Source organism: Callospermophilus lateralis, chromosome 20 (genome assembly GCF_048772815.1).
Source record: "Callospermophilus lateralis isolate mCalLat2 chromosome 20, mCalLat2.hap1, whole genome shotgun sequence".
Taxonomy (NCBI): domain Eukaryota; kingdom Metazoa; phylum Chordata; class Mammalia; order Rodentia; family Sciuridae; genus Callospermophilus; species Callospermophilus lateralis.
In genome coordinates, this window is record NC_135324.1 from 6,558,324 (window position 1) to 6,570,115 (window position 11,792).

An 11,792-nucleotide genomic window follows, 5' to 3' on the forward strand; every position below is an offset into this window, starting at 1 on the left:
GGGTCATTCTAAGCTGCTTAGAGACTCCTTAAGTTGCTAAGGCTGAATTCTAACTTGCGATCCTCCTGCCTCCGTCTATGTAGGTGCTGGGATCACACCTGACTTTGTCTTTTAATTTTTTTATTTCTGTTTTTGCACATTAAAAAAAAAATATTATGAATCAGTCTTTTGTATCTGGCTTAATTGTGTCTTTTTTTGTTTTTTGGTACTGGGATCACTGAGCCACATTCCCAGCCCTTTTAATTTTTAAATTTTGGGACAGGGTCTTAATAGATATGGAAAATGAAAAATCCCCAAGATAATATGACCTGAGAAAGAAAACCATCCATTGACAGCTTTCTTCCCTCAAGACAAATGCTTGTTGCAGGTGGGAGGAGGTGTTTCATTATACCTAAAGTGACAAATATCTGGGAGGCATTGATCTCCCTCAGAGTAAATTCCCCTCAGACATGGAACACAGATCCCCAACTCAAAAGTCCAAATTCCTAAGCACTAAAACTGGCACATTCACTGATCAATTAGACCCCAAATTCCTGGAGTGCCCAAGAAAACTGATCACCTCTCAGGATAACCTATATAATCCAAGTCCCTTTTTTTGTTTGGGGGCTCATTTTCCACCAGGAAAGTGGGTCCCACCATGCAGTCACTTCGTCCCTGCTTCCCCTGTTCGTGTGTGAAACTTTGTTCCTGAATAAAAGCACTGAGCTGATTTGTGAAATTTGGTCTTTTTGTGCTAGCAGGTCTCACTAAGATGCTGAGGGTCTTGCTAAATTGCTGAGGCTGGCCTTGAACTTGTGATTTTCCTGTCTCAGATTCCAAATTGCTGGGATTACAGGCGTGTGTCACCACACCGGACTTTTTCTTTTTTTTTTTTTTTTAGTTATAGATGGGCACAATACCTTTACTTTATTTTTATGGTGCTGAGGCTTAAACCCAGTGCCTCACATATGGGAGGCAAGCGCTCTACAACTAAGCCATAACCCCAGCTCTCCGGCTTAGATTTTTAAACTTTGTGTGCAAGGGTGTGAAGAAGAAATATATTGACGAAGTAAAAAATTTGAATAGTTTTGTGTTTTTCAGCATTTTGTCACTATAACTGGAAGACCTGACAAGAATAATTTGGAGGAGGAAAAGTTTAGTTTGACTCACATTTCAGAGGGTTAGTTCGAGGTCAGCTGACTCCATTGCTCAGGGTCCCTGATGAGGCAAGAACATCATGGCGGGAGGCATGATGGAGGAGCACTGATCTGCGCATGGAAGCCCAGAACCAAAGAGTTAAAGGAGCCAGAGACAAAATTATAATCCCCAAAGGCACACTCCAGTGATCTGCTTTCTTCAGTCATACTCAATCTGCCTACAATTACCAAATTATTAATCTATCAAATGGATTAATCCACTGGTGAGGTTACAGTTCTCAAAATCGAAAGTTTCACTTTTGAACTTTTTCTGCACTGCCTAACATGAACTTTTCCTGGAACACCTCATCCCCAAACCATAACAAGTCCTAAAGGATAAAAATAATTAATCATATTCATCTCTACCTTTGTCTGTTTTCTGTTGCTATAACAAAATAGCTGACACTAGGTAATTAATTTTAAAAATAGTTTATTTGGCTCATTTTCTGTAGGCTGCCAAATCCAAGTGTATAGCACCAGTGTTCCGAGCATATGGCCAGGTCTTTTTTTTTTTTTTTTTTTTTAAGATATACATGATAGGGGCTGGGATTGTGGCAGAGCACTCGCCTAGCATAAAAATAAAGGCATTGTGTTGTGTCCATCTACACCTAAAAAATAAATATATAAAAATATTTAAAAAATACATATATATATATATATATATATATATATATATATGATAGTAGAGTGTATTTTGATATATTATACACACATGGAGTATAACTTCTTCTACTTAGGATCACATACATGATGTGGAGTTTCATTGGTGATATAGTCATACATGAACATACAAAGTTATGTAAGATTCATTCTACTGTCTTTTCTATACCCCCTCCCTTCCCCTAATCCACTGAACTTCTACCCACCCCCCCAACCCCCCCAACCAGAACTTTCTTGCTCTGGAGGAAGAGGGTCTATCTTCCTACATAGACACTAATGCCATCATGTGGGCCCCACCTTCATGACCTCATGTAACCCTTACTACTTCCCAAAGGCCCCGCCTCCAAGTGCCATTAATATAAATGTAAGAAATAACTTTCCAACACATGAATTTTGGGGAGACATTCAAACCATAGCATCTCCTTTGACTCCTCCCCATTTCTGTATGCCTTTAAGAAATAGATTAGTATCTAACACAATGAATAAATACATACACACACATGTGTATGTTCTAGTCGCGCCGTGCTTTACTTTTCTTTTTTTGGTACGGGGGATTGAACTCAGGGGCACTCAACCTCTGAGCCACCTTCCCAGCCCTATTTTGTTTTTTATTTAGAGACAGGGTCTCACGGTTGCTGAGGCTGGCTGTGAACTAGCGATCCTCCTGTCTCAGCCTCCTGAGTCGCTGGGATTACAGGCGTGTGCCACTGCGCCGGCCCCTTTACTTTGCTTTTTTGATTTCATATGTTCTGAAGTTTGATTTACTTGGAACTCACAATAAGCTTACGTATGTGCTGCAATTGATTGAACCACTCCTCTCGATGGATTTAGATTCATTTATAGTCTTTTGCTAATGGAGCAATGAATTGAAAGTGACAGCGCCCTCAGCCTGTGGCGGTGACACGAGCCAGGACGGGAGCTCTGCCCCTGAGCTCATCCCCAGCCCTGACACTGGTAGCTCTAAGTTGGAAGGCTCCTAAGATTTTGAACGGCAATCTGAACACCTCGCCCTTACTGGTTTTGTCTTAAAACTAGAGCTCCACCCCAGGTAAACACCGCGGTAGCGCCTTGGTTTACCCTAAATCAACGGCGCGAATCTACGCTTGCCCTCCCGGGCGGCCGCAAAGCCCCACCTTCTCAAGGTTCTCAGTCCCTCCCCCAATATTCGGACTGACAGTTGACTTGACCAATCAGCGTGCAGTGGGTGAGCAAGGACGCCCTTCTGAACGCACATGCGCACTAGTCTTATTCGGAAGATGGGTGGCTTCCGTGTTTGGGGTGGGTGCACGAGTGGCTGGTGGAGGGGCCTGGGGGCCCGCGCACCGCCCAAGGAGTCAGGCTATAGCACCAAATCTCGGTGATTAAGTTCCCCCACCTTCGTGTAGGAGGGAGATTACGACAGGGGGAGGGGATGTACAAAATAAGGATTTACGTACGTTGTAGGTTCTAATCCTGGTTCCGCTGTGTGACCCTAAACTAGTTCCTGGGCCTCTCTGAACCTTAGATCCTTCCGCTGTGGAAGTTAAAGTCGAACCTCAATTTTCCAAAAACCCAGCTTGGGTATTTTGAGGCTTTTGGAGGAGGCAGGATTTGAGAAGAGGTGGGCGGAGTTAGAAATGGATTGAACTTCGCCAAACCAGTGATTCCCCTGTTGCTTCTCCCACCTCTTCCAGGAATCAGCTGCAACCACAAGGCTCCAGTAAACGGTCGGGTGTCCCCCGGGACCAGCCCTTCCCGGGGGTGCTGCAGCTAAAGAACCTCAGCAGGGAGGAGCTGGTTGATGTGCTTAGGGAAGCCGTGGTGGACCAGAAAGGTGAGGGATGGAGGGACTGCTGCACATAGACCCAGGAACAGAGACTCACTCCTGAGCCAGCCTTCTGGGGTGCTGGCTACAGCCCTGGAGCCAAATCCTTTTCTGTTTCCCACTAGCAGCATAAACTGCGACTGGCCACATAATCTCTCTGAGCCTCAGCATTATGGGAATAGGGTGGTGGGGCGGGGGTGTAAATAACCAGGCAGTCTTACCAATAGTAGGCAATCAGTAGCAAAAATTGCTGTAATAATAAATTGTTCATTGATTGTCAAAATACTAACTTTGGAGTCACATGTACCTGGATTCTGTAAGCAGTTTGCCGTGTGGCATTTGAAAAATAACCTCATTTTCCTGAACCTTAGTAAACTCTGAACCTTTAATGATTTGTTCATTTCCTCAATTATGTGCTGAACATGTGCCACCCACTGTCCTGGGTGGACTCTGCAGTGCTGTGAGAGAAATGGTTCCTATCCTACTTCTAGTGGGAGAAATTGCTTAATCAGCTATGAATAAATTAAAACAGTGTTATCATGCCTGTAATCCCAGAGACTCAGGAGGCTAAGGTAGGAAGATTGTAAGTTCAAAGCCAGCCTAGACAACTTAGCTAGACCTTGGGACAAAATAAAAAATTAAGAAGGACTGGGGATGAAGCTCAGTGGTAAAGTGCCCCTGGGCTCCAACCTGAGTACAAAAAAAAAAAAAAAAAAAAGTAGTTAAAAAAAAGGTGGGGGCTGGAGATATAGCTCAGGAGTAAAGAAAGTGCCCCTAGGTTCTATCCCCAGTACCACAAAAATCAGTCTGCTAATCAGGATGTTATGATGGCAAGGAACTGGGTGGGGGGACACAGTACATTGGGAATTTACATCTCTGTTTCATGACATTTGAGCCAGGATGATATGGAGTCAGGCCTGTGAAAATCTGGGGCAGAGGAAACAGCAAGTGCCAAGGCCCTGAGGTGGCAGGGAGTTTGGCTTATGTGAGGTTGATAACTCTTGTCTGAGCGTCCTTGTGGTGTCTCATGCTAAGATGAAGGGGAAGGTGCTTTGTAAATTCTTAAGTTGTGCATAAAGATTTAACATTGCCTTTGTTGCTGTTCTTGCAATATATGTTTCAGGACCACTAGTGACATTGAACAAGCCCCAGGGTCTGCCAGTGACAGGTATGAGCAAGGGCTATGGGGAGGAAATGCAATGAAAGGGGGTTCATTGTGTCTGAGAGGGGGAATATGAATAGAAGGGGATGGTGGAATTCAGCTTTGGCCTCTGGCAGCAACTTGTACTTTCCCCTCTTATTTTCCAGGAAAATCAGGAGAGCTTACATTGCTCTCAGTGCTGCCAGAGCTGAGTCAGTCCCTGGGGCTCAGCGAGCAGGAGCTTCACATTGTCCAAGCACCTGGGAAGTAAGTGATGCAGATGGAGAATATAATTACTTGACAGTTAGTATATATAAAATTCCAGGTACAGCACCAGGCATTTGGTAGACACTTAGTAACTGGTGCTCATTGTTGACATTTGACTCTGAGCTCCCTGGGAGCAAGGGCAAAATGAGAAATACATTGAGCTACATAGTCTTGGTATTCAACAAGGGGAGACCTTACCTTTTTCTCAGGAAGTCTGGGTGATAGTCCTGGCATTTCTTTTTGCCCTTAAGTGAGTCATTGTTCCTTCATAGGTCTCCTTCTTTTGTGAGCAAGCCCAAAGTAATCTGTATGATTTATCCTGTTCTTTTAGGGAGGCCTCTGGGCTTGTACTTCTCTCCAGTTGTCCCCAGACAGCAAGCCGCCTCCAGAAGTTCTTCACCCACTCAAGGAAGGCCCAGAGACCCACAGCCACCTACTGGTGAGAGTGAGGGGAAGGCTTCTAGAACAGTGGGGAGGTCTCACAAGCCACTTGGTGACCTCCTCCTGTCACCATTCTCAGTGCCATCACCAGTGGGATCCCAGCTACTGCTGAGGGGAAGATCGAGGTAGCCCTGAGGCTGGAATGCTTTGATGGCATCAATCTTGTGAGTCGGGGCCTGGCAGGGAAGTAGAGGGGTCCCTCCAGATATATTAGTCCTGCAGAGGAATCCCTGGTCCAGACTGGGGTGGCTGGCTCGCTCTCGTCCCCTAACATAAGTAGGTGACCTTCTCTTATACTATGGGCCTAGCCTGAGTCTATTGGGAACAGGGTATAGCTCTCAGGTATATGTGAAGTTGGCTCACACCACAGGTAGTTCCAGTAAAGTCCCCATCCCGAAAGGACATCCTGGAAGGAGTCAAAAGGACCCTCAGCCACTTCCGTGTGATGGCCACAGGCTCAGGCTGTGCCCTGGTCCAGCTGCAGCCACTGACAGGTGGGTCTGGAGCCTCACGGCCTTTAGAATTGTACTTGGATCTGGGAGGCAAGGTGGGTGGGTGGAAGAGGGTGACTCCCTAAAAGCCTCGGGGGCATTTGATGGACCTAAGGGTATAAGTGACTACTCCAGTGTCACTCTCCACAGTTGAGCACCTCAGCAGGAAAGAGCAGTCCTTATTGCCAGTAGGTGGAGATGTCAGGGTGGAGCCCCAGAGGCTAGGTACATTGCCAGGTGACAGTCCTGAGCTGCTCCTGTGCCCTGCCCAGAAGGCAGGGGCTACCTCACTGCCTCCTTGTGATCTGAGAATGGGGTGGTTTCCCCCCAGAGGGGAGCAGGGCGGACAGCCCTGGCTGAGATGAAAAGAGGAGCTGCCCATCATCTCTCCTGTGTCCTGTCACCCAGTGTTCCCTGGTCAGCTGCAGGTGCACATGATGCTGCAACTCTGCCCTCTGCTTGGGGACCACACCTATTCTGCTCGCCTGGGCACTGTCCTGGGTCAGCGCTTCCTGTTGTCAGCCCAGAGCACCAAGCCCCAGAGTCAGGTACCAAGCTCCTACTTCCTTCCAGGGTTGGGGGTGAGGGTGGCCAGCATCTCCAGATATTAGCTATGTAGCTTGGGACTAGGAGACATCCCTCTTGGCCTCCAGGGCTGTCTGTACCCCTGTCTTGCTGTGTGGCTCAAACACCTGCTTTCTTGGGCTTCATTCTGCCCATCTGTTCAATAAGGGAGTTGAAGTGTCTGATTTCTAAAAGCCCTTCTAAGTCTGCTGTTCTTTGAGTCTGGTGCAGGGGAGTAACACAGGTTGTGTATGTGAGGGCCACTCTGCCTACTCTAACAAGTAATCCTGATGTCCAGGCTCTGAATCAGTGATCTTCTCCTTACATGAAATCCATTACGTGGGAGTGGATGTGGAGTGGGCTTTGTTCCAGGCACTCAGGAGCCCAGGCTGTTGATAATCCAGCCAGATGATGACAGTGTAGATTCATATGGATGAGGATTTTATGAAACAGGTCTGGAAGTGGCATGTGTACTTCCACTCACTCCAGTGGCTAGAGCTCAATCACATGGCCTTACCAAACTGCATGAGGGGTTACAGAAGAAGCTTTAGCTGTGTGCCCAGGAGAAAACTGGTTTGATGGACCCCAAACCATGTGTGTATGTGCATGCATGTGTGTCTTCCTACAGAGAGGGGAAATGAATAATAGCTGTAGGCCATAAGGGGAAGGGGAGGAGGAGGGAGGAAGTTCTCACTTCATTACCATTTAGGTTAGAGCTGGTCCTTAGCTGGTGGGAACATGGGTGGCTGAGTGCTCACTCACTCCTCTCCAGGTCCTGGATGAAGCTCTCCTCAGATGCCTCCACCTGACTCCCTCCCAGTCTTCCCAGCTGCCCTTGCACCTTCACTTGCATCGTCTTCTCCTCCCAGGCCCTGGGCCCAGGGACACCCCCATGGAGCTTCTGGCACCCCTGCCCCCTTATTTCTCCAGGACCCTGCAATACCTGGGGCTCTGCCTACAATAGGCCTCTGTTCCTGACCCCACAGCTGGAGAGCAGAGTGCATTGAGGGGAAGGGGCCTGTGGCCAGCCAGGCCCAAAGAGAATGAGGTCAGTGTTCAACATGGTAAAGGCCTTGATGTAAGGTCCTGGGCTCTGTAGTCAGGCAAACCTGGTTAGGCCTCTTGCTTGCTGTGAGGTGTTGGGCAAGTGACTTCTGTCTGGACTTGAAATAATAGAAGCTCCTACACCTCATGATCTGGATTTGGAGATTTGCTGAGAATGTAAATATTTGCCATGGACCATGCTTTCTACTGTTTGAATATGTGGTCTTTTTATTTGGCAGTTTCTGTTGAGAACCTGACTAGGAAGAGATGTTAGATTTTTTTAAATCGTGGTTAAAAAAATAAATACACCATAACTTACCATCTTAATCATTTCTCTTTTGAGATGAGGTCTTGCTATGTTGCCTAGGCTGTCCTCAAACTCCTGGGCTCAAGCTATGCTCCTGCCTCAAGCTCCCTGGTAATTGTGTACTTAAGGTATTCTATAACCAAAACCACTGTCCACCTCCAGAAAGGTCTTCATCTTCTAAAAGTGAAACTTTGTACCCAACTGGACACTAACTCATAATTTCCCCCACTCCTAGTCCCTGGTAGGCACCATTCTACTTTCTATGAAACTGACTACTCCAGGTACCTCCATCTAAGTGGATATATTAGACCTTTTACTTTAAAAAAAATTGTGAGGCTAGGTTTGGTGGTGTAATCCCAGAGGCTTGGGAGGCTAAGGCAGGAGGATTGCAAGTTCAAGAACAGTCTCAGCAATTTAAGTGACTGAGACTCTGTCTCAAATAAAAAAAATATAATTAAAATTGCTACGAATATGACTCATTGTTTAAGTATCCCTGGGTTCAATCCCCAGAACCAAATAAATATATAAATAATAAAATAAAAAATTGTGAAACAGCTGGTCTCAATGGTGCTTTTCTGTAATCCTAGTGACCCAGGAGGTTGAGGTTGGAGGATCATAATTCCGGACCTGGGAAACTTAGCAGGACTCTGTTTCAAAATAAAACAGGCTGGAAATATATGTAGCTCAGTGGTAAAGTGTCCCTGGGTTCAATTCTGAGTACCAAAAAAAAAAAAAAAAAAAAGGAAGTGACATAGGGTAGGGCTTGGGGTGTAGCTCAGCGGTAGAGCTTATGCTTAGCATGTAGGAGGCCCTGGATTCCATCCCCAGCCGCTCCCCACACAAAACTTTTTGAAATATAGCAAACATATTGACAATGCCTTAAATATCAAAGACTAATGATAAAATGATACCCATATAAACCCCACTTGGAGCACATAGATATATTCCCTCTCCTTTCTGCAGAGCAACAATTCCCAACCCTGAGCCCATGTTAGAATCCTCCTCCCCTACTAGGAAGTTTAAATCCCTAGGACGCCCCATGATTCTGCAGCTGAAAGGTTCTAACTTAATTGGCTTGGCATGGATATCCTGACTACAATGCTTGTTTATTTTTGCAGTGCTAGGGATTAAACCCAGGGCTTCCTCACACATGCTAAGCATACCCCCTTACCACTGAGCTACACCCCCAAGCCATCAGTCTTTTAAAAAAAGATCCTTAAGGGGTTCTGTTCAATTTAGGTTAGAAGCCACTTCCCAACTTGCGAGGATTCGTTCCTTGCTTTTCTTTCTAAGTTACACTGCATGCTTAAGTATCTCTAAACAATACTCTTCATTTTGCCTTTTTTTCCCCATCTTTGGTACTGGGGGGATTGATCCTAAGGGTACTTTACCAGTGAGCTATATCCCTAATTTTTTTTTTTTTTTTTTGGTACTGAGGATTGAACCCAGGGATGCTCAACCACTGAGCTTCATCCCAGCCATTTTTTATATTTTATTTAGACAGGGTCTTGCTGAGTTGCAAAGTGCTTCACTAAGTTGTTGAGGCTGGCTTTGAACTCGAAATCCTCCTGCTTCAGCCTCCTGAACCCCTGGGATTACAGGTGTGCACCACTGTGCCCAGCCCTAATCCTTTTTATTTTCAAACAGTGTCTCACTAAGTTGGTGAGGGTCTCATTAAGTTGCCAAGGCTGGCCTCTAACTTGTGATCTCCCTGCTTTGGCCTCCTGAGCTGCTTGAATGACAGGTGTGCTCCAACCACACCCTATATTTTTGTCGTTTTTGATGCTTCCATAAAAGGGCTCATGCTGCCAAGTATGGTGACAGATACATGTAATCCCAGTGATTTTGGAGGCAGAGGTATGAGAATTACAAGTCTGAGAACAGCCTCAGCAACTTAGAGAGGCCCTAAGCAACTCAGTAAGACCTTTTCTCAAAATGAAAAATAAAAAGGGTTGGGGATGTGGCTCAGTGGTTAAGCGCCCTGGGGTTCAGTCCCAGGTACCAAAAATAATCAAACAAAAAAGAGCTCAGGCTGTGTGTATTCTTTTGCAACCTGCTCTTGTTCTACATTGTGACCTGCAGTTGTGTTGTATGGCATATAAGTTTGAATTCCAGAATTTGAACAGACCACAATTATCCGTTCTATCATTAATTGGACAGTTACATCTTTTGGTTGTCACCACAAAGCTACTGTGAACCTGCTTGCACTCATTTCTTGGTTCAGGGATGCAAGAATTTCTGGGTCTTAGCATTTGTATCTTCAACTTGACTAGTGTCAAGAGCTGCCTAGAGCTGCCCTAACAAATTACCACAAGCTTGAATAGTTTAAAAAAAAAAAAAAAGAAGTGGATTTTCTCCTTTTGGGAGACCAGAAATCCAAAACCAAGGCGGCAAATCCAAAATGAAGAGCTCTAGGAGAGAACCACTCCTATATTCTTCTGTGGTTTCCAGTATCCCATACTAATTTGTCTCTCTTTTTTTGTGTGTGCTGGAGATTGAACCCAGGGCCTTACACATGCTAGGCAAATGTTCTACCACTGAGCTACATCCCCAGCCTTTCTTTAAAATTCTGAGACAGGGTGTCACTCAGTAGCCCAGGCAGGCCTTATACTTGTAATCCTCTTGCCTCAACTTCCCAAGTAGCTGGGATTAGGAGCAGGTACCACCACACCCAGTTTCATATGGTCATTGAAGGAGTTAAAAAATATACCTCCCTGGGCCAGGTGCAGTGGTACAGGCCTATAATCCCAGCTACTTGTGAAAATAAAAAGTAAAAATGGCTGGGCATATCATTTAGTGGTTAACTCTCTCTGTGTTCAATCCCCAGTACGGGGAGGGGAAAAAAAAATCCACCCTGGCAGATTGACTGTATGGAACTTGAAAGGCAGTAGGTGTGAGATCACTTCTGGGCTGGGTGTGTAGCTCAATGGCCGGGTGCTCACATAGCCTAATAGGCCCTGGGTTCTATCCCTAGTAGGCAAAAGAGAAAAACATCACTTTGACCTTTGTGCATCTTCTTAAAAGCAGATGAAACTCCATTCCAATATGAAAGGTACTCTCCCTAGGCTAGAAATATATAGCATCCCTACTTATATCTAAGATGTCAAAACCAAGAGAATTCTCTAAAGACCTTGTTAAAATAACTCCAGGGCTGAGGATGTAGCTCAAGGGTTGAGTGCCTACACAGGATGTGAGGGGCTCTGGGTTCCATCCCAAGCATGGCAAATAAATAAACAACTCCCATCTTTTAATCCTCCCTGCATAATTTAGTAGCTTCTTCACAACTATTCTTTATCTGAGCCAGAATCATAAGTAACTGACTGTGCCTCTTTGGGTCTTCATTTATAAGGGCCCCCATGCCAAGTCAAACTTACATTAAATTTATAGGCAGATTTTCTCATGTTAATATAGCTTATGTAATTTAATTCTCAGATCCAGTCAGGATCTAAGAAAATGGAAGTGGAATTTTTTTGGCTCCCATATCTCTTATCATCTCTTCTGATTCTTACAAAGATATTTATTGTTGGGTTTAGAGACCACTCAGATAATCTGCTGGGGTGCTTTCATCTCAAGATCGTCAATTACAAAACTCCTTACCTGTTTAAGGACATACAGGCAGGTGACAGATATATCTTTTAGGTGGCCACTATTCAATCCACTAAGACTAGGAAATACCAAATTTTTATACACAGGTGTGGTTTGTTGGATATTTCGTTTTACCTGATATTGGTCCCTTGCTGAGAAAGGGACAAACCCACACTCTCTGGACAAAGGATGGGTTTTCAGCAAGGTCCACCCTTTTCCCTGTGTTGTATCGTAAATGTTTCTATGCCCACTGGATGTCATTCTGCCAGCCCAGCTCAGCCTCTGGGGTGGGTAGGGATTCCCAGTGGTTCAC

General features: G+C 45.3%; 1 protein-coding gene across 3 annotated transcripts; it reads left to right on the forward strand.

Moving 5' to 3' along the window:
- Nucleotides 1–3,067: 3,067 nt before the first annotated feature.
- Rpusd3 (RNA pseudouridine synthase D3) lies at nt 3,068–8,448 on the forward strand. 3 transcript variants are annotated; one of them, XM_076841066.1, is made up of 9 exons: nt 3,068–3,192; nt 3,509–3,648; nt 4,763–4,807; nt 4,948–5,047; nt 5,379–5,486; nt 5,568–5,652; nt 5,859–5,982; nt 6,388–6,527; nt 7,316–8,448. In XM_076841066.1, the coding sequence occupies exons 1-9, from the start codon at nt 3,068–3,070 to the stop codon at nt 7,505–7,507; spliced, it is 1,059 nt and encodes a 352-aa protein (XP_076697181.1). In that variant the 3' UTR covers nt 7,508–8,448. The 3 variants fall into 3 exon arrangements, with proteins under 3 accessions (XP_076697181.1, XP_076697182.1, XP_076697184.1); XM_076841067.1 differs by having other exon boundaries at nt 3,092–3,192; nt 6,402–6,527; nt 7,316–7,407; XM_076841069.1 differs by having other exon boundaries at nt 3,092–3,192; nt 6,408–6,527; nt 7,316–7,407.
- The last annotated feature ends 3,344 nt before the right edge of the window (nt 8,449–11,792 follow it).

What these genes read in the sequence shown, in the direction of transcription:
- Rpusd3 (XM_076841066.1), top strand. Translation starts at nt 3,068, where the DNA reads ATGCGCACTAGTCTTATTCGGAAGATGGGTGGCTTCCGTGTTTGGGGT. An exon ending in GGCTATAGCACCAAATCTCG is followed by an intron (nt 3,193 to 3,508) that starts GTGATTAAGTTC and finishes CACCTCTTCCAG; the next exon opens with GAATCAGCTGCAACCACAAG. An exon ending in ATTGTCCAAGCACCTGGGAA is followed by an intron (nt 5,048 to 5,378) that starts GTAAGTGATGCA and finishes CTGTTCTTTTAG; the next exon opens with GGAGGCCTCTGGGCTTGTAC.